We start from the raw sequence: 26472 nt of genomic DNA on the forward strand, positions 1-26472 counted from the left end.
CTTCTGACTGTACCCAGTGCTTGTATGTATAAATAAATAAATAAATCTTCTTAATAAATAAATAAATAAATGGGAAAGTGCACAGCTTCCCAAAGCAAAGTGTAATTTCACTTCAGAATGGCAGGCAATTCAAATTCAAGAGTGGTGGTAGTGATTGCTTAAGCCAGAGATTGATCGCCAACTTTCTGTGAAGGGCCAGATAGTAAATATTTTTTGGTTTTGTGGCCCAGAGACCTTTGGTGTTTAATAACACCTTTTAAAGTCCTATGGGCAGTAGAATTAGTATTAACTCACAAAGAGGGAAATTATAGAAGACAAACTCAGATACCTACAGTAATTTATCAGACAGAGTATCAGTAAGAGAAAAAGACAAGGTGTTAGACATTAGGGAGCTGTGAGGCCTGCAGCAATCTAGAGAATTCATGCCCTTTCTAAAGAAGGCCCCCTTATTTAATTCCAACTGCTGTTGCCAGTGAGACTCTTAGGGAGCCAGACATTGAAGTCTATCTGAAGAATCCCCCAAGTTTTAGCAAATTAAAAAAAAATCATTTCTTTTTTTATATGTGCTGAACTAAATACATTCCCTTGGCAGATAGGTAAGCATCCCTGTTGTGCTTGGCCTCTCATGTGGAGTAGATGCGATAGCTGCAAAAATGCCCTGGAAGTGACCAGAAGGCCGAGAGGCCTGAGTGCACTCGCTCCGTCTCTCACACCACATGCCTCCTGCTGACATTTGTTTAGTGTGATGCCCTCCGCTGTGCTGCATGGAACTCTGACGTGGTCCCACCCTCAGGACCCATAGCCTGAACAGGGTTGAGGAGGCACCCCCAGATCCTCTCACAGCAATATAATGTTCTCAGGCTGGTGTGTGGTGCAGTAGGTCCTGGCAAAAGCCGTCCAGCAGGGCATGAGCTACAAACTCATCATTTCGTGTTTCCAGTTTTGTTTCTTTAAATAAGGGAAACTCCTGTTTCAGACTAAGTCTTGCTCAGAACCCCAGTATAGAAACAGTTATTTACTGAAAGCTTGTTGTTTGCTTCCTGTGGTTCATCCCTAAGAGTCCCAATCAGGGATAAGCAAACTACTACCCCCTTCACTCCTGCCCCAGGCCATATACGACCCTTCGTCCAGCCTGCAAACTAAGAAGGGACAGAGCTGGTTAGAGACCTGGGCTGCTGTTCTGCGTTAGACTAGTGTAGAAGCTGCTCATCTCCAGCAACCCAGTGCATTGGGCAGCTCTGAGTCACCTCTTTGGAAACCTCAAGCTCTAAGGAACCCAGATTGAAAGCCCCTGATTACAGAAACAGTATCATCAGCTACCATTTGTTTTGCAGTGGTGCTGCATGTCACTTACCCTGCAGTGCCCCCTGAGAGCTTGGCTGTCAATGTCACCACCAGGTCTGTGAGGAGACCGAGGCTCTTAAGGTTAAGGAAGAGCCCAGGGCGGAACAGCACGTGGCAAGATGGAGCACCCACATGGGCCCTGAAGCCACCTGGCTTTGGGACTTGCTCCCCAAGTGAGCTACACAAGATAATTTCAGGTGAAATATTTATTATAAAGTGAATATTTGAATGCATACTTGTTAAAAAGACGCCAATTTACTATTTGGCAGAGGTTCTTAGCCTGGGATGACTTTTCCTCCACCCCTACAGGGACATTTAGCAATATCCAGAAACATATTTGGTTGTCCTAACCAGGAGGAGGGTGCAACTGGCATCTACTGGGTAGAGACCGAGGGTGCTGTTCAGCAGAGCATGGTCAGCCCCAAGCAAAGAATCACCCTCGTGTCAATAGTACTGAGGTCAAGAAATTTCTGTGGTAGTAATTAATATAAAGTTTCCTTTTCAAAGTTTACTTGAGTTCAGTTAAAATCGGTAATCAACTTGAAATGGATAAACAGCAGCACAACCTCAGAAGATAGGGTGGAAATCATGAACACCATGCCCAACTGAAGTGTCCAGGTGGGAGACCTGTAGTGTACTTCTTTTAAAATAAATCACAGCAGGCACTTTCAGAAGCAATTTTCAGTCAAGGTTGGGCAGGTTCCTTTTTCTGGAAATGTTTTTTCTATGATCCCACTTGCTTCTGCTCTTGGCTGTCATCTTCCAGGGTGTGTTGGCAAGAACCAGCTTGGGGCAACAGGGCGAAGTTGTTCATTGCCAGCATGGTTTAATTTGCTCCTAGGAGTATTTAGGTCCTTGGAAGTTTTTGTCCTGCTCTGAGTGATGTTTGAACTAGGACAGATGGTATGTCTCTTGGTGTGAGACACTAGACCCCACTCAGAACAAGCAGGTTTGCAGAGGTTGGAGTCAGGAGTTCAGGTTGGAGTGGGTGTGCATTTGACATAAATGTTGTAGGCATCTGCAGAGGTGTGTGATGTTGCAGTAAAGCATCTATGATGGCAGGTTGGTAGGTCAGGACCAGCGGTATTTATGGGGCTTGGAATTAACTTGGGATTTCTCAAATATCCTCAATTTCCAGTATCTAATTGAAGTAGACATGACAGCATCTTATTTGATTGTTTGAGTCTGATGAAGTGAGCTCTGTCTGAAGTGGTAAGGCATGCTTATTCACAAGCACTCTGGCAGTGATAGAAGTAGAAACACAAAATGCTCTATTCCAGCTCAGACACAATAATGGGAACACAGAATCTGTGTCCCACTGCAGAAAGACATGGGTATTTGTAAGTGACGAACCATTGTGTAATCTGCATCAGTGGCTCAGATAGCATCAGGACTCCAGACAAAGAAAGTAAGCTTTTTGACCCTGTAAAAAGAAGTCACCTTATTATAGCCACCCTTAAGGAAGGTTATCATCAAAACAGAAAAAAGGCATGACAAAATAAAAATAACAAATATGAGGGAGGATGTGAAGAAATTGGAGCCCTTATGTGTTGTTGGTGGGAATGAAAATGGTGTAGCCACTCTGAAAAACAGGACAACATTCCTCAAAAATTTTAAAACAGGGGCATCCCTGGTGGTGCAAGGGGATAAGTCTCGTACTATGAAACCATTGGGAGCCAAGTTCGATCCCCACCAGGGAGCAACCCACATGGCGCAGCAGACCTCTCCTAACTCGCCTGCTGCTCCCCTCAGCAGTGTATTTCAGTCAGTCCACCTGTTCTGCTCCCCGCTCTGTCTCTGGTGAATTCTGTCACCCGCCCCCCCTACACACACACACACACACCTCTTGCCTACAACCCACCTCTTGTATGCATAAATAAATAAAATAAGTCTTTAAAAAAATTAAAACAGAATGACTCTAGGGCCCAGCAATTTCAATTCTGAATATATACCCAAAAGAATAGAAAGTAGGATGATATCAAAGAGATATTTGTACATGTTGTTCATACTGCATTATTCACAATAGCCAAGAGGTAGAAGCAGCCAAATGTTCATTGATGGATTAGTGAATGTGAATCAACAAAACGTGGCATATCTATAAGCCCAGTGGAATATTATTCAGGCTTAAAAAGGAAGGAAATTTTGACACCTGCTATGATATATCCATATCATAGGATATATATCCATATCAATATCAATGGTTGATATATCCATATCAACCTTGAGGACATTGTGCTAAGTGCAGTAAGCCTGTCATAAAGATACCAGCGTTCAGGATTCTGCTTTTAGGAGGCAGCTAGAGATGTCATTGTCAAAGACAGAGACTTGACTGGTGGTTGCCAGGGACTAGGGGGAGCAAGGAATGGGCAGTTGTTGTGCAGTGGATCTAGAATTGCAGTTTTGCAGACTGAAAACAGATTTTGGAGGTTGGTTGCACAACAACGTGACTGTACTTAACACTGCTTCTGTACTCTTAGAAGTGGCTAAGATGGCAAACTTGATGTGTTTTTTACCACAATTTTTTCAAAAGCAGCTGCCTCAATTCACGACTGTGGGTGTCTTTTAATGGGTGGTGTTACTCAAAACAAATGCAGTCAAGTTGCCCATCATCGATTGAGGTGATAGGATGCAGTAGGCAACTTCCTCTTCTCTTGGTCTTTCTTGAAAAGTGAATCCTGCATTCCCTCCTCCTAGAGTGGCCTCTCAGTGCAAGCTGGTGTGTCTTGACATGGCAGGAGTTCTTGTCCTGTCGCAGCAGCGGAGCCCTTGGTGTGGGGTAGGAAGCGTTTCAGTCCATCTGATGCTCGCTGCCTGTAGCATTTATAGTACATTGTACTCCGTTTTTATTTGCTTCTACTGGGATGAGAGCCAAGCCAGTAAAAGGCAAACAGCATTAATTCAGTGGTGACATATGCCACTGAAAACTGTTTTTCTTTTCTTTTTTTAAAAAAATTTTTTTAAAAAGCTCATGGAGGCACTGTACTCAGATTCTGCTGGATGCTGAAATAAAAACCAGGAGGAGGAAAGGCCATGTGAGATCGTTAAGCCTGACCTCCCGCCTGCAAATTCTCTAAGAGGGTTAGTTAGCCTCTTGCTCCAAGTTTCATTTGGAGGACATTTCTGAAATAGGCTCTTTCTCTGAGCTTAACCCAGTTTGGTCTCATGTCTCCTGACCCTCCCTGTAGCCCTGCATGCGCACATCACGTTCATGGGGAGAGAGGGGGTGTAAGTTGATACCCCCTTCCCTTTTTATCCTCTCATATACAGGCCAGCAAGATGGAGCTTTGAAAGAGTATCAAAAAGTCCAAGTTCACTGAGGGGAATGACCCACGTTGTTATAAGCAAAGCAACAGTGTGGTAATTACTTACTCATTGCAAAATTAAATAGCTTCAGACATAAATGTTGAATTGGGAAAGCTGCCTTGTACAGAGACAGCCTCTTGTTCCAGGTTCGTGATTTCAGAGTCATGGTCAGGAGTTTATTAAACCAGGACTTTTGCTTTTGATTATGAGGACTTTTTATTTTATTTTATTTTTTTGTTTTTTTTAACATTTGTGCTTTATTTATTTATTTATTTATTTATTTATTTATTATTTATACAAGCACTGGGTACAGTCAGAAGCGCGGGAGGGTGAGAGAATTCACCAGAGCCAGAGCGGGGAGCAGAGCAGGCAGAAGGACCGAAGTACACTGCTGAGGGGAGCAGCGGGCGGCAGGAGAGGTCTGCACCCCATGTGGGACCCTCCTCCGGCGGCCGGGGAGCAGCCGGGGATCGAACTGGCGCTGCAGAGGCTGCGGGCAGCTTTGCAACCCAGCGCTCAACCGCTGCGCCACCGGGGAGGCCCTTATTTATTTTTTTTTAAAGATTTATTTATTTATACAAGAACCCGGGTACAGTGAGAAGTGCGGGAGGGTGAGAGAATTCACCAGAGCCAGAGCAGGGAACAGAACAGGCAGACTGACGAAATGCACTGCTGAGGGGAGCAGCAGGCGGCAGGAGAGGTCTGTGCGCCATGCGGGACCCTCGCTAGTGGCCAGGGATCGAACCGGCCCTGCAGAGGCTGCCGGCAGCTTCGCAGCCCAGCGTGCAACTGCTGCGCCACCAGGGGAGGCCCGATTATGAGGACTTTTTTAAAGACCCAAGTTGGTATTGTTCTGCAGACTCCTGTACCTAGAATGCTATCCTACAGACTGAAATTAGACTGGTTAGAGTGAGTTGGCAGCAGGAGTCAGAGATCAGGAAAGTAGGTCTGGTGTGTAACATTAGGGAACAGTAGGGACTGTGGCAAACTAGTGAGACATGCCCTGTCAGAAGAGCGTTATACTCCTTTATCCTTACTGATGTTTGCATGTGGGAATTTAGGTCTGTGTTGCCAGCCTTACATCTTCAGTAGAAGGTTCCATTATTGATTTTTATGTGAACTTATTTGCTTATTAAATGATGGCATTTAACTCACAGTTTAAAAATAAATATGGGCGAGGGGTAGGGTAGCAAGCCAGATTCATCCTAGACTGCCAGTTCATACCCCTTCTTCATACTCCCACCTCCTCCAGAGAGGAATTGAAGGACTGGTCTTCCTGGGAAAGCCAAACCATCTGGAAGAACCAGAGATGAGATAAAAGGGAACTGCATTACTTAGAACTTATCCTGCTGTCAGGATTTGGGCATCATGGAAGGAAGCACATTTCCAGTAAAGGTTCTGCTGAACCTTCCAGGAGGCAGCTGGGTGACAAGTGAAGCTCTGAATACAAGTGAGCTGCTCCTAACAGTTAGGAGCATTGGGGTTTATCACACCATCAGTACTTTTGCTTGGTTCCATTGAAAATAAGAATGAATGTTTTCTGAGCTTCTCCCCTGTGTCACACACTGTGCTTAATGCTTGGCCGGGTGGAGCTGGCTTCTAGAGCATGTGACCTGTCCTCAGAAGGCCCTGAACTTGCCTTCATGCTCCACCATAGCCTGCTTGAAACTCCCTAATCATTTCTGAACAAGGGGCCCTATGATTTCACTTTGCGTCTGGCCATATAAATTAGCAGCCATCATTTACACAATCTACTTCATGTAGATTATCTTACTTAATCCTCTTAACCTAGTAAGAGGTGAATATTATGTTACAGGTGCTCAGAGATGGACAGTCACTTTCCCAAAGTCACACAGCTAGAATGGCCTGAACAGGAATCTAGAATCTGGTTTGCCTGACTCTGAAGTGCAGGTCTGTAACTTTGTGGCACGCTGCCTCGGTTCCACTGAAAAGTTTGTAGCATGTTCCAGAATCTGTGGACCTAAACGTGGGAATGTTGTTAGGAGACTGAAGGCATCAGAGGGGAGAGTATATAATTTGCATTGTTAGGTATTTCTAGTGCTCTGCTATCTTGTTATGCTTCCTCCTTTAAGAGCCTGCCAGGGCACACGTTGAGTCAGATGACAGGACAACCATTCTTTAGAAGAACATCAAGAAATGTGGTCTTATCTCAGCGTGACTGTTGAGATTCTGGCTCTTTGTTGGCAGTTTCATCACAGGCAGGCAGCCCCAGTGCCAATGCCCGGCACTTCTGAGGTCCTGTGAGGTTGCTGCTTACACACTCGGATGTTACAGCCAGGAATCAGACTCAGCAGACTCCCAGTGAGCACTCAGCATCTGCTTGGTGCTGCGCTAGAGTGTGAGGAGGAGAGGGTGCCGCTGCCTGTGAGGATAATTAGTGCTGGCAGGGGAGGTGATGTGAGGATGATAATCATCGCTAACATTAACCAGCTGCCTATGGGTGCCAGGCAACATTCTAAGTTTTATATGGACTAACTCATTTAAACCCTGATCCCCCTTCCTCCCACACACAATACAGCGGACAATAGTATCACCTTCATTTACATAAGAGGAAACTGAGGCACAGAGAGGCTAAGTAACTTGCCCAGAGTTGCAGAGCTAGTCAGAGACAAGGTTTTATTACTGTTGTTCTACAGATGGAAATCATCCCTACCTCTGGGACCTTGCACTAATAAAAGAGCAGTTATAATTGAGTGTGATGTGTGTAGCAAAAGCAGTCCACCATGTCCATGATGACGATGATGATAGACTTACACAGCATTAACTCAGTGCTGGAAACACTTATAAGCATGCTCCAGGCATCTTCTCATTGAATTTTCCCAACATTATTATGAAATATGTAAATCCTGTTTTAAAGATGAAGAACTCCAGGCCCAAATGAATGAATTATTGATTAAAAGTCAGCAGAAGGTGGTGGAGCTAAGATTTGAGCCTATGAGCTGAACTCTGCCCTCTGGAGATAGCACAGGCTGAAGACAAGGGAGGCCTCACAGAGACAACAGCACCTGAACTGGATCTGAGGACTCACTATGAACTTCTAAGGGTGGGATAGGAGAGGAATTCCTGGTAGCCAGGTAGGCAAGGCAAAAGGCAGAGAGGTGGAGCCATGGCCCAGGATGGCACTGGTTGGCTGGAATACCCTGTGGGGAGAAGCAGGTGATGAGGGATGAGGGGAAGGCCCCCTCCTGAAGAGCCTTGTCTGTGAGGGCAGTGAGAATTCCTCAGGAGAGTGACAGTGAGTTCATGTGGCCACGTGGAGAATTAGGTTCCAGGCTCCTGGCACCATGAAGACAGCAATGTTTTGAATTTGAAGATGCAGTCAACTTTATCATGCCTCATACAGAGATCCAGTAGTGCGTTCCCATGAAGACCCAGCTGCCTGCCTTTAGTCCATGTGGAGCACAAACTGCTGCCAGCTGATTTCCTCACGTCTCTCATTCACACAGAAGGTCTTTGTCACCTGAGCTCACTTCCACAGAAACTGCCGTGCGGGGCGGTCCAGTGAGGTTTCAGACGGCGTTCACTCCCCGAGTTCCCAGTTGTCACGCAAGTGCCATGAAATGTGAGAAAGAGAAATGAGTCAGTCGTGAAAACTAGTTGGAGTCCAGCCCTGTCCCCGCTGCCGGTGACTTCCCCCAGACCCTAGCCCCTGCTGACCTTCAGGTCTCCTTCAGACATCAAGGCGTCCACAGGAGGGGTTCACAGACTGTTTTGGTTCTGGAGCTCTGAGCACTTGATGAAAACTTCAACCGTCACCTTTTGGGGCGAGAGGGGGACAGCATCACGAACAGGGGTGATTTCAGAGATAGTGTAACGTGCATGGACTCTTACCACTAGGTCATTCCTCCGAAGGCCGGGACATTCTGGAGTGACCACTGTATCAGAATTGCAGAAATCCCACTGAGGTGGCGTTTCCAATAGTTGGGTAGAGATGTTGGAGTGAGGGACTGTGTTGGCCAAGGGCCCTTTTCAGTGACTTGGACATGGAAACCTGGAGTTTACATTCTGCCCCTCCCACCTGCCTGCTATACAGTAGCCCTACCGAGAGCCCTTTCCTGTAGGAAGGCAAGGAAGAAATAAGGCATGAGCATCCCGCTAATCTGCAACGTTCCCCTGGAGTGGCAACTGAGTTCCCTGGACATGTGGCCTATAACATCGGCCCTTCTGCCACATTTTCCACTAACAGGATCCTCAGGTCTTTGAGTTTACTGCAACCCACCCCCAACCCCCAAGGCAGACCATGCCTTGGCTGGGCTGCCCCTACTGGAGCCCTGTGAAGCGGTTCTCATTTGCAACTCCGGTTCCTCTGGCTCATCACCTGGGCTCTGCCATCAAATTGTTAAGTCGAGGGAAAGTGTGCACACGTGATTCTTAGCTACTTTGGCTCACAACCCAGCTGTAGCCTCTACAGCCCATGGGACAAACAGTGCTTACCTGTTTTCAAAGCTCTGGCTGATGTGGCTTCTGACTCTCTATCTTGGTTCCCCGCCCCCTCATTTTAGTGCTCTGTCCAGAATGCACATGGCCTGGCTAACTCCCCTTTATCCTTTCTCACCCAAATGTGGGGAGTCCCCTCCAGAACCCCTGGGCTAGGACAGCTATTCCCTTTGGCTCCTGTACTTCCCCTGGTATCACATTCATTTTATTCTAATTATTTGGCTTTAGTCTGCCTCTCTCCCCTAGATGGCCCATAGCCCCATGCCATAGAGCTGCTCTTGTCTGATTGTAGGGTAAAGAAAATATCAGGCTTTTCTGCCCTTCCGCCATCAGGATAGATGATGGATCCTTGTCCTGAATGCATGCCTGATGGCGGGCACCTGGAGTAGGGTGTGGCATAGGTAGATGGATTTCAGCTGAGCTAAGACTGTGCTTTTAAGGGCGGCGTCACGGGGGGACGCGAGCAGCCCCAGCCAGCAGCAGCAGAACCTGAGGAGAAGCCGAAGCAGAAGCAGAGAACGCCAGAGAGCCCAGATAGAGTGAAGACTTGCTGGGGCTGGGAGGCCTGCCAGCCTCCCAGCCCCCCAGCCAGCACCCCTGCCTGCCATATGCCTGGTGAACCCCAAATAAAAAACCTGCAAAACTACTGAGGACTCTGACTCCTCCTTTACCCGGTCTGCATGGGATCAGAAAACCTGCACTGTGCCCAGTCCTGCCCTTACAATTGGCGTAAGTCGGCAAGATCCATGCAGACGGGTATTGGAGCCCTCCGAAGACCTGGAGGGACTAAGGAGAACAGACTTTGCCTGTGACGACGCTGGAGGCACCATGGCGGTATAGAAGATGGATACGTCCACGAGCTACAGGATGAGACCTGGCGTGAAGGAGACGCCCGAAAGGACCAGCCAACGACACCGGAAAGGACCAGCCAACGACACCGGATAGGACCAGCCAACGACACCGGAAAGGACCAGCCAATGACCCCTGAGGCAGCAGGCCATTGCTGAAGCAGGGAGAGGCCAATGGACTGATAGACTGATGAACTGATGATTTTGGACTGACAATCCTGCCAGAAGGCGGAGGACCTTAGCAGGTTATGTTTATTTTTTGAGAATCTGGGGGTGGCCAGTGGGCCTAGATGGCCAAAAGCAGCCTGTGTATGCCCAGTGGCCAGGTGGAGGAGAAAAGCCAACTGAGAAAGCAAAAGCTGGTACTGATGATAAGTTGAGAAGCCCTGAGCGGCTGTTAAGCAGCCTGGGTATGCTGAAGAACTGTGAGTCTCGTAAAATCACCTGTGGGTGATGCCCTGCTCATTCTTGAGCGAGGGTGAGGAGCTGAGGAACCTGTCCTTGGGGGACGGGTGGGGAATGTGGCTTGGGGTGGAGCCCAAGCCGAATGCAGAGTTTGGATCCCCTACCCATGTGATTGTGCAGTGGGTTGGCTTGAGTGCAGGGTCTGTGAGTCGCATGGGTGGCCATGAAGGCCGAGTGTTGGAGCGACTGCAGACAGAAACCCTGAGGGTTGGCGATTACCCCCAACAGAATAAAATGGCCAATCCCAGAGCTAGTGCATCCTGGGGGTGGATGCTGTGTGTGCCTTGTAGCCGAGACTACAGCCAGAGAAGGCCAGGAAGCCTGACGGCTCCTGGTGTGTTATAGCAGATGCCGTGTGTGATTTCCCCTCCCTCGTATGAGCAGTGCCTTCGGCAGCAGATTTGGTGGCTCATCTGCTGGTACCAATAATTGTCTTTTGCACTTGGTTGGTGCCCTGCCTGGACTTATTTGTGTTCTGTTGTATTTTGTTATATTGTATTTTGTTATATTGTGATGTATTTGCTTTTGTGGGCCATGGCTGCATTGTTTGTTTAGAAAATTGTATATGTATGTATAGACTGTATGGCAGAAAACCCTGAGGGGGTGGACTGTAGGGTAAAGAAAATATCAGGCTTTTCTGCCCTTCCGCCATCAGGATAGATGATGGATCCTTGTCCTGAATGCATGCCTGATGGCGGGCACCTGGAGTAGGGTGTGGGCATAGGTAGATGGGATTCAGCTGAGCTAAGACTGTGCTTTTAAGGGCGGCGTCACGGGGGGGACGCGAGCAGCCCCAGCCAGCAGCAGCAGAACCTGAAGGAGAAGCCGAAGCAGAAGCAGAGAACGCCAGAGAGCCCAGATAGAGTGAAGACTTGCTGGGGGCTGGGAGGCCTGCCAGCCTCCCAGCCCCCCAGCCAGCACCCCTGCCTGCCATATGCCTGGTGAACCCCAAATAAAAAACCTGCAAAACTACTGAGGACTCTGACTCCTCCTTTACCCGGTCTGCATGGGATCAGAAAACCTGCACTGTGCCCAGTCCTGACTCTACACTGATCTACTGCATCCCTGTTGCCTAGCCCCAAACTGGCACATAGTCAGGGCTTGATATATATATAGCTCACTAATGAAAAATTACAGTGCAAGGGGTGAAAAGAACGGGCTGAGACTTTATAAGTCCCAAAGTGCTCTGTTGCAGTCTTTAATCAGAATGTATTTCAACTGCCGGCTTCTGTCTGCTTACTTGGGAGGTGGACTTAAGCCCATCTTGCTGTTTCACAGGCCCATGCATGAAACAGGTGACTAAGTTAAACTACATTCGAGGAAACAGTGAAAAGGACCATAACATACCTTGTCATCACTTAGCAGCTTTGCCTCTTTAAAAATCCACTCCCAGGACCAATTATTTCTTTCCTATTCAGCCCACCCACTTGGAAAGGCAGCCTGATTAGCCCTGTATTTAGTCCATCCTGCCGAGGGACGCTCTGGGCTGGCTGAAGGCTGGCCTCGTTTTCTTGCAGAACAGGAGGCCTCCTTGCTAAGCACATCAGCCTGCACTCGGCTTTGGAGTTTTCAAGGGGCTTCTCCCTGTGGCCACACGTGACCTTTGCTCTCCTGCCACCTGCATCCCATAATTGTCTCCACCTGTGTTCTCCCAGCCCCACGCTGCCCTCAAGCTTTATTTGGGCCACCTGGATATCTCCAGGTCTCTCTCCCGAGGTACATACGGGCTTCAAAAGGACCTAGGTTTGCCCCTGAGGCTCCTGGGCAATTGTGAAGACACTGCCGGGGTCAAGAGACAGAGGAAGGAGCTGCTCAGGTAAGAGGTGTTGGTTGACCAGAGAAAATCCTGAACCTTCTCTCAGACTTGCCCTGTTGACCCCTAGAATGGTCCGCGGTTTGGAGGCAGACGTGAGCCAGGCACAGAGTGAGGCATGGCTTCCTGTCCTCGGTTGTTTTCAAGGTTTTGAAAGGAATGGGATTGGCGAGGAGGAATGAGGAACGAAAGGAAAAGCTTAGAATCAAATTTGAGATTTGGGGGGATCTGGTTGATAGGAACTGGGGGCAAAAAATTTGGGTGCTCCTTGTGGCATGTGTTGTTCAGGCAGTGAGCGGCTGGTTGAGATTCCGGGAGATGGCACCTTTACCTTGGCCTGAGCCCGTTAATCCTTGTCCGGGAGACCAGGAGCCCACACTTGGATGACTGGGGGAGAGGGTTTCCCAAAGCAGGTAGAGGAAGGGAAAGTGGGTGCTAAGCAGGCAGAGAAGATGTGTGGCCATTGTAGTCACCCCTGGTTCAGCTGCTCAGTCTCCTGCTGCCATTCCTCTAGCAGCACTGGTGGATCTGAGAGGCTCTCCACTGGCCACCCCACCGGCCCCAGCCTGGTGCTGCCTTCAGACTTGAGCACATTTCTTCAAGTTACCCACAGGCCGCTCTGGATCACTAATATTCTCCACATGAGACTGGATGTCTTTTTTTATTTTTATTTTTATTTATTTTTTTTTTTTTGCACAACTCTTTCAAAAAATCTTGCACTCTTTCTGCAAATCCAATCCCACTGGCGATTAAAGGACGCAGCCTGCAGAAAAGGCCCCATATGTGTTGGATTTCAGGAGCAAACAGTGCAGGCTGCAGATTTCTCCTCCTGTTGTAGGACAGCCCAGGGCCAGCAGGCCAGGTCTCTGGCAATCACCCAAGAGGACAAATCTGCATCACATTCTGGCTCCCACTTCCATTTCCACTAGCCTCTGTCCCCTAATTGGCATGGTTTCTCTTTGCAGCAGAAAAGAATACCTCTGGAATGATAAGCCGCTCTTCTCCAGGGAGGATGGAGTGGATCATCCCTCTGATTGTGGTATCAGCCTTGACCTTCGTGTGCCTCATCCTTCTCATTGCTGTGCTAGTTTACTGGAGGTGAGTCAGCCGGGTGCATCTGCAGGGTGAATGTGGGGACCAGATTCTGTTGTAAGCACGCTGCTCTGGGAGGGCCCAGCCTATGGGGAAGGAAAACCTGTGGCCTCACCCTTCAGGAAGGTAAGGCAGCTGCAGTGTAGTGTGATCACCTGGGAGACCTGCTGGGACCGAAAGAAGTCAGAGGGCTAGAGCTGCTCCTCAGGCTCGGGCGCTTGTGATGAGCTTCTGGGGTTTAATGACAAAGAGGCTTTTGCTTGGGCATCCAGGAGAATCAGGTTCAAATCCCATTTCTACTTTGAGTTTTACTTTCTAAAAGCCTGCAAAAGGAGTTAATACATCTCATAGTGTTTCCAGTTTCTCTGAAATCATGCTTCACTTTGTTGTAGCCACACAATTCCTCTGGCCCTTAAATTTTCTTCATAGCTATTTGCTGAAAATTGGGTAATAGGACTACATTTAGCATATTATCTCACGTGTAATACATGTAAGATAAAAAGAGCTGGTTGGGAGCTGTCCTTGCTTTGTCATCATCTTTGAACTGGTTCTCACTGGGTCGCAGGGGAAGCCTGCTTGTAGCATCTGTTTGGAAATTCGGTGGTTTTCTGGCTGTGCTGTTTCAGCCAGCTCATTGAGTAATTGAGGCAGCTTGTCCCACTTGGTTGGCCTGGCAGCCTTCACCTCTAAGACTAATGTAGGTGGCATCTGCCCCTTAACACTGTCATAAATGATAAATGTATTTCCATCCCTTCCTCCCTTCTTTCCATTAAATTGTGTGTCCCTACTGTGTGACACTTCTAGATAATGGCAAGGCAAAAGTGAAGCTAGAAAAATCCCTCATCTCGTAGATCTTACATTGTAGTGAGGAAGATGGTAGTGAAAAATAATAGTAGTAATAAACAAAGCATATAAGTCAAATATATGATACCTGGAATGGTGGTGTTTAATGGAGAAAACTGAAGCTGAAAGGGTAGGGCCTTGCTGAGTCTTAGAGGTGACTGTTGAGAGTGGTTAAAGAAGTCCTCACTGACAAGTGATATTTAAGCAAATCCAGGGCAAGTTCCAGGCAGAAGGAAAAGAATGTGCAAAGGTCCTGAGGCAGGAGCTGTCTGGCATATTCAGAAATAGCACTAAGTCATGTGGCCGGAGCGTGAGTAAGGGAAAGAGTGGTAAGAGAGAGTATTGGATGAGGAGAGTCAGGTCATGTATAGCCTGTGGACCATGGCAGACACATTGCCTTTCACTCTAAGATAAGTAGAGTTTTGTACAGAAGAGTGTTGTGACCTGACTACAGGATTACTTGGCTGCTGGGTTGCAGAGAGACTGAGGAGGAGTAGGGCCAGAAGCAGAGAGGCCAGCAGGGGGTGGGAGGATGGGGAGGCTGTTGAACTAGTATAAGGTGGTGGCAATGGTGCCTCATGCGGGCAGCAGCACAGGTGGTGGTAATCAGTTGGCTAAAGATGTGATTTGAAGGTCGCACCAACAGAATCTGCTGATAGACTGACCATGTGTGTCTCTCTTTGGGTCTGTTCTCAATTGTATAGAACGAGGGAACAGGAAGGATGATCTTAAGCATCCCAAGGCATCTAACAGAATTAATTGTGTTTGGGGGTGAGCCTGGGAACTGAAGACTCACTTCCACATCATACCTGCTCAAGGGAAATATTCCTCTGGATCCTGCTGATAAACTGGAGGCTGCCTAACGTGGGTTCAGCTGAGCATGTGGAAGTGACCAAAGGTCCACACACCATTTCTTGGCTTTGCTTAGTGCTTTGTGGTTGTTGGCACGGGGTGGCTCTGGGCAGGAGCAGGCCCACAGTTGCCCTAAGTTGGGTGCCCCTAGCTTAGCAGCCCCAGTGTCAAGTATCTTGTTCCAAGCAGTTCTAGCAAAACTTCGGGATTGTTTCTGTTTGGTCCTCTGCCCACCCCAGAATGGATCACTGTTACCAGAAAGACCAGGAACCATATGGCTAAGCAGATGTGCTCACATTGGGCCAGCCAAATGGCACATGTTAAGTACAAGCTACTTGAGGAAAGGGGTCGTATGAGAACAGAAGGAACTTTAATTAAACTCTTCAAATCAAGGTGTGTTTTCCCATTAGAAAACAGGAACTGCTTATTCTTCTGAAAAACAGAGTCCAAATGGAATATATGTATTGAATAGTATTAATATTTCATATTTAAAATATATTTGTAATGTCTTACATGCACAAATGTATGTCATCTAGCAGACTCTAGCTCTGAGCTTTTACCAATTGCCTAATGGCAGTACACAAAGGTGAGTGTGAAGAAGAAAACTCTTCACAGGAAGGAAAATAAAACTGAATTAACGTCAGGACAGATGTGTTGTCTGAGCATGAGAATAGCCTAGAGGGACAGACACCTCTTTTCTCTCCAACTTTTAATTTTTATGATTATTCTAGTCATGTGAAAGAAGGAAGCCTTGGGAGCTCACCTAGAAAATAGGTAAATGCAGAAAAGAAAAGACATACGCGTTCCTATGGCCATGCAGTTTTGAAGAGGGAAAGGCAGTGCTGCTTTTTTGCCTTTCGAGGCTCACAGAGAACAGATGATTGGCAAACAGACTTGGCATAAGTAGAGTAGTAAGAGCCATCAAAACCTCTGGGTCATTTCCTCAGGTGGCAGGCCTGGTACTCGGGTGTCCACACCAGCTTGCTGGAATGACAGCTTCTAGAACCAGGGACCAGTCTTTTGCAGCTCTTCTGGTTTCTGAGGGTATTCACTTAGAGTTGTTGACACAGTAATTTAATAGGTTCACAACTGGTAGAAAATGAAACCCGAGCTCTCTGAATTCTGTTTCTCCACTAGTCTCATTGTTAGGTGAGGGTAGTGCTTGGTAATCTTCACCAAGGAGTTTTCTAGTACCAGGTGCTGTGCTCAGCACTTGGGTGGCACTGTCTCATGTGATTCTTACCAGAGACCTTTGTGACAGATACTGCTACTGTCCCCCTTTTAAAAGTAAGGCCTTGGCCTCGGTGGCGTAGCGGGTTGAGCGCATCACAGTGAGGCTGTCCACAGCCTCTGCTGTGTGGGCTCAATCCCACCAGCCAGCAAGAATCCCACATGGTGCAGCAGACCTTTCCTATCACGCCCACTGCTCTCCTCAGCAGTGTGTTTTGGTCAGTCTGCCTGTTCTGCTCCCTACTCTGTCTCTGGTGAATTCTCTCACCCTTCTGCACCTCTGGCCTATACCCCAGCTCTTGTATAAAAATAAATGAATCTTAAAAAAAATAAAAGTAAGGCCTTAAAAACTCATGGGGGCCAAGTCACTTGCCCAGGGTCATGCAATAAATTGTGAGTCCTGGTTTTGAGCACAGACTGTGTTCACTCTAGAACCATATGTTTATGTGACCACTGAGACCTCCAGGCTGTAAGTACAGAGCACAACTGATGTTCAGATAGTTTGGGAGTAGCAGGTCAGTGCCTTACTGTTCAATTCACCTACTTGCTTTGACCAGAGGAGGAAAGAGGAGCGAGCTTTGCTCAAATGTCTGCTGTGGGCTTAGCACCGTGCTTCACATCCACTGTGTTGGTTAGAACACTTCTGTTATATATGATAAAAATCCTATTTCAAACTCCCTTAAGCACAAAAAGACAAAGTTTATTAATTCATGGAATTGAAAAGATAGGCACCTCAGGCCCAGTTGGATTTGGAAGATGGAACAGAATCATTGGACTATTTGTGTGTCTGTTCCTTTCACACTCAGCGATCAGCTCTGTTTTGAGCTCTCTCAGCCCCTCTGTTTCTACATGGTGACATCTGACCCACCTTAGACCATTGTATTTCCATTGTCCCTTCCCTTGAGAAGGGAGTCCTTCTCTAACAGTTAAGTCCCAAGATGGTGGCTCCTATGGATGACTTCAGTGATTTGTCCATCCCCAGAGCCTTCCAGTGGCCAGAGGGACTGAAAACTCTCATCAGCTCTAGGTCTTCTCTTTTACTCTAGAGCCCAGAAATGAAGCCATGTACTTGAGCTGGTCGGGGAGACATTTCCCAAAGGGCCAGCAGCAGTCCAGACAGAAGCAGCCAGTGCCATCTCCAAAAGAAGCTGGGAAGTTGGAGTCAAAGAGAGCAGGGCTCTCCCGAGAAAATAAAAGTCAGACTTGGATAGGCCGGGAGATGCACCTGGGATGAGAGGGAAAGGAACACGGTGGGCATGTGAGCTCAGCCTGCCCAGCCTCGGTTTCTCACTGAGGACCCTGGTGTCAGGCAGGCCTGTGCTATGGATGGAAAACGTAAGGCCACTTTCATTCTCACCCCTACTGCAGGTTTAGTAGAGAGTACATGCAGCAGTTTCAAGGCTTGGCTAAGTTATTAACAGATTATAAAACTCTTTTTACCATGGCTTGGGCATGAACCCACTTGCAGCTGCCTGTTCCCCGGGAAGTGCCTGTGCACTGGGCCTGGCGATACAGGGCCCTTATAGCCCTTTGGGGGAGGTCACTATAACCGAGTAAGAAGGGTGTTGGGAGAGGAGCGAGTCCATGTTGCTATGAGAGCATGTAGCAGGCTTACCCAGACCTTGTGGGGTCAGGAAAATCTCGCTGGAGGAGTTGATGCCCAAGCTGGGTCCTGAACACAAGCATCTGTAGACAACGAAGCGAGGGTGGAGGCCAGAGGGTGGAGAGGTTAAACCTGGCCTGTTGTCAACAGCCTTTCCTCATTGCTGAAGCAAAGTATGGGGACAGAAGGGACAGCTTGGGTGCCACCTGGAGGACCTTTAAATAATGGAAAGGCAATGAAGGAGCTGAAGCAGTGGGAGGACATGATGAGAAAGAGGCAGTCCTGTGAACAGTAAAGGGAATGCGGGCAGGGCCGGACAGCCCGGAATTTGGAGTTTCGCTGTTCGTTCACCCACTGTGTTCTTAACACGGGTACAGGCATCCCCAAAGAGGGGAACTGGATTCTTGGGAGGTGACAGCACTTACTCCTTCTGTGTATAAGGCACAGGCATTGTGTAGATGTACATATACACACATAGTGTGTTACTACTCTGACATTTCACTGGGAGGTTTATTTTTAAAAGTCTTTAAAGACCCCTTAAGGAAGGGGAGACACCCGTGATTTAAAAAAAAAAAGTTGAGAAACATGGCTTAGACAAGTCTCCACCACCTTAGTTTCCTGTTACAAAATAGAGTTAAGAGCTGTTTCACAGGCTTGATGAGGTTACTCTGGCATGATGGGAGGTGCCATCCCAGGCCCCCGCATGAGGAGAATGTGCCGGCAGTAGTTGTTGTGCTGGCCCTTTCCAGGGGTGGAGGGATACAGATTTAATCTTGGGTCCTGGTATGCCTAAAAAGAAGATACTGTTCTTTAATAAAGAAAATCAGATTTTCAGATATAAATGGAAGTTGTCTCTTAAAAACTATCACATGTGGCTGTACACAATTTTTTGTCAGCTGTCCGTTGCTTAAAACACTGCTTGCAAATAGCTTTTGGAATTTTCTTTCACAGTTCAGGCCTTTGAATGATTTCAGTTACACAAAGTACTTATCCTGGAAATAGTGAAAGGTCATCTGCCTGGAGCTAAATATAGTGTAAATGTAGGTGAACCAACTGAGCAGAACCATTTTGGGCCAAAAAAGGGAAAGGAATGACTATAAAGTTAATGAAGTTGGTTTGGGTGATGTTCCAGATGGGCTCGAGATGATTCCAGAGGAGCATATCCCTAAGTAAGTAGGTTAAAGACCTGATCCACCCATCTGTCCCCACCTCCCTCCCAAATGACTTTGAAACCCAGTGGGCTGTCTCATTAACTCTGGGACAGCTGTATTAGAGTAGGTTTCATTAGCTGCTGACCTAGAGACCCCCCAACACCCCAGTAGCCTGACAACATGAAGTTGATTTCTCATCCATGTTAAGTCTGGTGGGGTGGGTAGCCGTCCTCCACTGTGGCTCTGCTTTCCAGAACAAGTGTCCCACAGTTGCTAGAGTGGGAATAGAAAAAAGGACCAGATATCTAGCTCTCAACGTATCACCACAGAGTGGAATTGTTTGCTCACCATTGGCTAGAGATGGTCACACAGCCCCAAGGACTCAAACTAAATGGGGGAGCCATGAGTATTTGAAAGTGTCCTTAAATATTTAGACCCATTGGCATCAGAGTTAACAGTATATTTCCTGAGAGAGACACCTGTAGAGACTAATCATTAGTCCTATTACTTCACATTTGGCCCAAACTAGAAAATACAGGTAGAGATCACAGATCCAGTTTGTCAACTGACAGATTAGTTATCCACTGGGGACTATTTGAGCAACAGTTTTACAGGCAGCGATATGAATTTGTGGGAGAAATTTATTTTAAAATGTTAACTGAATGTTAGAGGTCACTTGCCACACTTCTCTCTTGCCTGCTCCTTGCAAAGGTCAGCCTTGAAGAGATGTAGGGACTCAAATCCATGGCAGTGCAATCCATAATTGCTAGGAAGATTTATACACAAAGTGATTTGGGACAAGGGACGGGGTCAGGGTTGTGAGGTAGCCATAAAGATAAAATCAACAAAAATCAAGAGCAGTGACAGCTTGCCTCCTTTTTGTAAACGGTGCCCTGTGTGAACTCTTGAAACACTGCAATCCATATCAGCCAGGCATTGGTTTAGAGCAGTAATCGTTTCTATTGAAATGCAGCAGCAGAAATCAATTCAGTAGTTTTTGAAGTGTGCCGTTTTGGCCTGACTACTCAAGATGGTGACAAACGCACCTTTTGAATTATTACACTTGAAAGCACATTCCAAGAGCTCCCGATCCCGGCCTCATGACAAGCTGTTTATGTGGCACTAATGTGCTGACGTTCCTCAAAAGACTTGGAGCAGCACAGCTGCTGCCACTCAGCAGAGGAAGTTTTGGGGAAGGTTTCTTTCCAATTTGCATAATTCAAGGTAGATACTGGGAGCAGAGCTACGTGTACGGGGTGTTCCAGCAGTGTGCATCGGCATATAGCTCGTGTTAACTCTTCGCACAGAATGGTTTAACTACTATGCTCAAGACATTAGTGTCTACTTGGAATTGTGAGAGCTGCGCAGGCTTTTTGTTTCGTTTTGTTTTCTCTAATCTTGAGGGAAATTGCTTTGAAGGTAGCTTTCTCTCTGATAAGCAAAGTCTTACCCTTGAAATGACTTCATATCTCTACAGGTCTGTGTAGCCAAGGATCTTTTATTGACTATGTACCAGTCGAGCTGAGGACACACCCCCTCCTAAATAGTATACAAGTCCTAGGAATTTTTATGTTTTGCAGATCAAAAAATTGAGGTCAGGTAAAACTAGACAACATACCCAAAACATGGTGTTAATCTTTGGCGGGTCTCAGATTTGAATCCCGTCTATTCCCCACTGTCTTAATCATGACATTATTTTGCCTACCCGAGGAGCAGCATGCCTGAAGGCACTTACTCCCTTCCACAGCCAGTGTTCATAATGCGTGTTTGTGTGTCCAAAATTTCCATGGCTTGGAATTATTAAATCACGTAGAAGAAAATTTTAGAGGACCAACTACACTTCAGGTATGCTAGAAACTGACTAGATTTTAATATTGACTGTCACAACCTACTAGTTCTGTGTTAGTCTCAGCTGGTCAGAGCTAAGTTTCCTTAATGACAAGTTGAACTTCTGACCATAATTCTAGCTTTGAAGAGAACATTCCACTAGTTCTATTTAAGCTTTACTTCTCAGATTCAGGTAGGACTGAGCTAACAAGAGGGACTCTGGAACAGAAAACTGCAGCTCTACATGGGAATTTGAACTTCTGGCTCAGGTTTGTTAAAGTCTGGTATCATGAGGGTTCTGAAAAATTCATGTCCCTCTTCAGTATATGATGAAACCATCTGTAAGTTCTGTGGCATATCAGTCCACCAGTTTAGCCTCATGGGCAGATAGAAAAAAGTTCCTTTTAGATTTTCAGAAATGTGGCATGTGTTGGTGCCTCCTCATTAAGAATGCTGTTCATGAAATCAAATGAGTTTGTTGACATCGCAATTTTTTTCTTCCCTGGATGTTCAGTTCGAGACAGTGTAATAAATAGGAAAGGGTGCAAATCACAGATGTGTGGGAGTTTGTGTTGGCATAACTGGAGACTCACAAAAACACATGCAAGTGTGTGTCAAGTGTAGGCTTGTGATAACATCCCTGTGTGGCTTACAGAATGGCTGACCACATGTGTTCCATTGGGTGGCGGGTCCCTCCTGCAAGCCCAGTAGCTACGGAGACACTCAGGGACGCTGTGACCCTGGGCACACACCCTGCCATCTGCTCTAACAGCAGCACTTCAAGTTCACTTGCTGATGGCTGACGAGTGGCATTGGTGTAGGCCTTCTCCCCTATGCCACACCAGCAATGTCATAGAGGAGGCAGGTGCAGTGGGATCGATTTCTCCCATGCAGGTGACTATGAACAGTCAGCAGGGGAGAAACAATCACTAGTAACAACCAATTATGGTTGAATGAAGATGAAGCACAGGTTATATTATGTAACCCTCATAGTAGCCATGAGTGGAAGCCAAGATGGCGGGGACAGCTTCACATCTTCCCAATGAAGGAGTGTGTTTCCAGAAGGGGGAATGACTGGCTTAGGCTCACATAGCTAGTGTGTTTTTGTAAATAGACCTCAGAATATGTTTTAGTTTGTTGACTTACGACCTTTTATGCCAGGCCCATTCCTTCTTTTGTTCTATTCATTCAGACACGTTTCTTCCACATCTGGTTTGTGCTAGGTACTGGAGACTTAGCCAGGAAAAGAGATCCCTATCTTTAAGGAGCTTGTGGGTTAATGAAGATGAGCAGGTAATCATAGAAATCAAAAACTGCTGGGCTCCATATTGTTTTATGTAGCTAATATTTTTTTTTCTTAAAAATTAAAATTATTCTGAGAATAGGAAGATTTAACTTAAAACTCCAGTTGTCTGGGTTCTGGCAATGAACTGGCTGATCTGACTAAGTTGCCTGCACACTCCCTGGGGCTGAATAGAGCCAATCCGAGCCTCCCACAAGTCCCTCCTTGGGCTCGGCAGTGGTTGAATTTGGGCTCCCGTGTGACAGTGGTGATGAAAGGGGACTGAGTTCTGGGAGGGACCCTTGACACACACACACCCCCCATATCAACAGAGTGGGACAGGAGGAAGACAAAGCAAAGGAAGGCTTCATGGGGGAAAGCAAGTTTGACTAATTTTTATAGGACAGAGAATATCCAAATGCTTAGGGCAGAGCAGTATGCTCAGTATTGCCAGAGGGAAAATGCCATCAAACTACCTATTCATGCAAAATGAAATCCACTTTTATGGGAACTCTGCCTGTACAAAAGTCCTGGGTCAGGCCAGCCCTTCTGTAGGTTATGTGAGGGAGAGAGTGGAAATCAAAAGGTAATGTTTATATTCAACTTTTCTCAAATCTAGAAAAATCTGAGCTTCCCAGTCATGCTTTCTGGTGACTTAATGTGATTACCATTATCTTTTCTGCAAACAGAAAGCTTCGGGAACCACAGATACTCCGGGCATCATTTTTTCTTTTAAAACTGGTGACTATGTCACTCATCTTTCTGGAGCGCGGCTCTGTGGTCATATTTCAAGTGTTTGTTTTTTTTTAATCATTAGGAATCATTTTTATAATTTAGCTCTCCAAAGCCTGACAATGTATCAAACTGGGGGGCTAGAGTAAAAGTATCTTTCATGATGCCAAAATATGGCTTGCCCCAGAGGATTTGAGTTTGTGATGACACTTTAGTATTAAACTGTCTTGCTTTGAGATGCTGACAGGCATGGGGGTGGGGAGCCTCTGAGGGCCCCAGCTCTTCCTGGAGGTCGGCATCTTTTTTCTTTCTCTGTGCAGCTGTTATGGGGAGGTTCGGGTCACATGACAGCAAATGCTGCCGATCCCAGGCAACTTTTTGCTCAATAACTGTTTCCCAAATGGCTACTGGGGGCCTTTCAGAATTCACTAGAGCTGTCAGTTGTTATAGTAACCGGCCCCCTGCTGCCGAGCTGGCCCTGAGATGCCAGTCGAAGCTCTTGGAACAGGCTAACACATAGTCATTAGACAAAAGCAGGGAGAGATGCACTGCTAAAGGTTGCCATTTAAACATACACCATGATCCTTAAAAGACAGAACCGATCCTGGTAAGGAAGGAGTGGTTGGATACATTTGTAAAGGGAACTCACTTTTCAGGAAAGGGAAACCCCTTTTTGCTTCTGTCTGTTCTGCAGAACCGACACCTTTCTTTGGGCTTCTCCGAATTAAATCTTCTCTCTCCCAGGGGTGACTGTGTCTGTTCTGTCGGTTGGCTCAGGTAGTCCCTTATTATTCGAGATATTAGTTATTGGTTTTATGGCATTTGCTTTTCAGCAAAGTGTTGTCAGTTCACGGGTGGTAGTTTTAAGCGCCTGTGATTGTGTGTGAGGAAAAACTGCAGAGATAGCCGGCTCTGCTCCAACATTCCTGAAAGAGTGAATCTGGCAGAATTCAGAGTAGGGCTAAGGGTTGAGAAGAAGTCTAAATATTTTAGGAAGCTGCAAATTTCAAGTTTTTATGAAAATTTGCAAAAACACTCCAACACACTCATGATTTCTTCAGATTAATGTTCATAGCCGCACTGAGTGTTTGTGATGTTTTGAGGACAGTTGATGTAGTTCCAGAATGTACTCAATAGAGGGAGACAGGAAGTTCTGAATTATACACACGCCTCTCTTTCATCCCCTCCCCCCAATTTTAAGTCGCATTCCCAAGTTTTAATTCCCATGCCAAACACTTTTACCCACTATGAAGTCATAATTATTAAAACAAATGAAAGCTTGTATTCGAGACAAATAATGTAACATTGAGAATTCAGAGTTTCATTCCTAGAGTAAAAAGCCACCAACTAAATCAGCAGATAATAAATGTTCTTTGGGTTTGTATGTCTGAATTCAGAGATGTACATGGGATTCAAAAGAGATTCCGTGTATCCATGATTATCTTTGCTGTTCTGTCAACAGTTTGGAAAGAATAGGAATCACTTCAGTGAGAAACCCTGTAGTCCAGGTGGTTTGAGGATTAACTGTAATTAAACACCTTCAGTGTGTGTGACAAGTCTTTCAAATGACTCCTAAGCCAGGTCAGAGATTATGGTTATTTAGGTTTTATGGGGCACTGAATACTGGACTTACTATGTAATAACCTGACCACAGCTAAGTCCACTTTCTTTTAGAGACCTTGCCTATGTAGTCCACAGTCTGTCTTGTAAATCAGGAGAGAGTGTGTACAGAGGTGAGAGGAATGCATGGGGAAAAGATAAAACCCTCGATTTGTCTAACAGCATCATATTCAGCGAAATTTGAGGCAGAAGGGAGGTCCAAATGGTACCCAGGGGGTCTCTGCCAAGTTCTGTTTATTCTGATGCTATTTCAAGCCATTCTGTTTGCCAGGGCAGCATGTCCAAGGTAGACGAAGAGGCACATGACTGGAAAGTTCATTATTAGGTTTGTGATATCTTTCCCTTCGAATCACAGCAGGGGTATGTATGTAACGACAAGCTTTAAAAGAGCAAAGTTCCCATTTCTTGTTTTTCTTACCTCAAGATAAATAGCCTCAGTAGCCCCAGTCACCTCTTGGTTTAGGCTTTTTCTTTTGAGAGTGTCCCAAATGGGCCGATGATGGGATGTGTCTGTCAGCTGGAGGGGGGATATTTGTGTGGAACTTTTGGTGGTCAATTGAAAGTACTGTCTTCTACACCTGTTCTCTTTTGTTTTTTGTCCATTTAGAGGGTGTAACAAAATAAAGTCCAAGGGCTTTCCCAGACGTTTCCATGAAGTGCCTTCTTCTGGGGAGAGAGGAAAGAAGGGGAGCAGGTGAGGGGCGGTCAAGCTTAAGGGGGGGTAGGGGTGTCTCTTTGGCTGGGATTGGCTTGCTGGATTTTTGTTTTGTTGCCATGGAGTTTAAAGTCTGCCGGACAGCAGAGTACTGAAACTCGCCTGTTCTGCCCAAACTCCCCAACGTAAAACTTGAAAATACCAATACAGCTTGCGGGTCGCTGGTCCTGGCTAAACTATGCCCTGTGTGTGCTTGCTTTGCTTTATTTTGTGGTTTGGGGATGCTTTCTTTTCTAGAATGGTACATACTGGGGGGATTCTGTGTTTGTGTATCTATATGTCTATTGCATTCATTTCCTCTCTAAGATTTTAGATATTTGCATGGTTCAGAGCTTTTCTAAAAAAATAAAATACATTGTGTGTGCACTTTAGCTGAGTGAAATATATCAGTGAAGTTAGATTTCTAAAAGTTAAATTAGGGATCAAGAGTAGGAAGGAGAGAAATGAGTAAATGTATTTTCAATAAGAAAGGTGAAAGTTGAAATCGTTTTAAACATGAAAGTACACCGGGCCTCCCCGGTGGCGCAGCAGTTGAGCGCTGGGTTGCGAAGCTGCCCGCTGCCTCTGTAGCGCCAGTTCGATCCCTGGCTGCTCCCCGGCCACTGGAGGAGGGTCCCACATGGCGCGCAGACCCCTCCTGCCGCCCGCTGCTCCCCTCAGCAGTGTATTTCTTCCTTCTGCCTGCTCTGCAACCCGCTCTGGCTCTGGTGAATTCTCTCACCCTCCCGCGCTTCTGACTGTGCCCAGTGCTTGTATAAATAAATAAAAATAAATCTTTAAAGAAAAAAAAAAGTACACCAATGTTACCTCAATTTAAAAAAATGAAAGCACATGAGTTCTAGATAGCTTGACTACTAAGGAGTATTGTTGTGAAATGAGTTATTATAAGGTCTAGGAGGCGTGAATATAACAATCTTGTCACCACACTGGAACCTCCTGATAATATTTCTGTGGGCTTATTTTAAGAAACTACTCAGTATGGTGATTAATGTTTTAGTACTAAAGTGCTAACTGGACTAATTTACTGGTTAATATTATGTTGTGAGTAGATCCTTACTACGTCCAATTCATAGATTTTTACATTAGAATTTTATGTCAAATGATTTCTCTTCATTGGCCATGGGTAAAGCAGCTTATTGAGATGAAATTTTAGATAATCATCCATTACAATCAGGTCTGCCAATGAGGTCTGTCCTGTGCAGTATAGGAATTGTGAAGGTTAATGAGAAAGTCCAAGATCTGTCCTCTTTTACATGGATGGTGCAATTTTGGCCTTGCAGGGAAAGGCAGTCAG

The 26472-nt window shown here is 46.3% G+C and overlaps 1 protein-coding gene across 3 annotated transcripts in view; it reads left to right on the top strand.

The window, feature by feature from the left end:
• Nucleotides 1–26472, top strand: part of PTPRG (protein tyrosine phosphatase receptor type G) — a 671624-nt gene that overhangs the window by 590181 nt on the left and 54971 nt on the right. The window contains exons 13-14 of one of the 3 annotated variants that reach the window (XM_054695203.1): nt 13197–13329; nt 25071–25157. In XM_054695203.1, coding sequence (XP_054551178.1) covers nt 13197–13329; nt 25071–25157 — 220 coding nt within the window. The remainder of the gene's footprint in view (nt 1–13196; nt 13330–25070; nt 25158–26472) is intronic. The other 2 variants (XM_054695207.1, XM_037492051.2) reach the window with 2 other exon arrangements.

This window comes from Talpa occidentalis, unplaced genomic scaffold (genome assembly GCF_014898055.3).
Source record: "Talpa occidentalis isolate TD23 unplaced genomic scaffold, MPIMG_talOcc4v2.1 talOcc4.10, whole genome shotgun sequence".
NCBI lineage: Eukaryota > Metazoa > Chordata > Mammalia > Eulipotyphla > Talpidae > Talpa > Talpa occidentalis.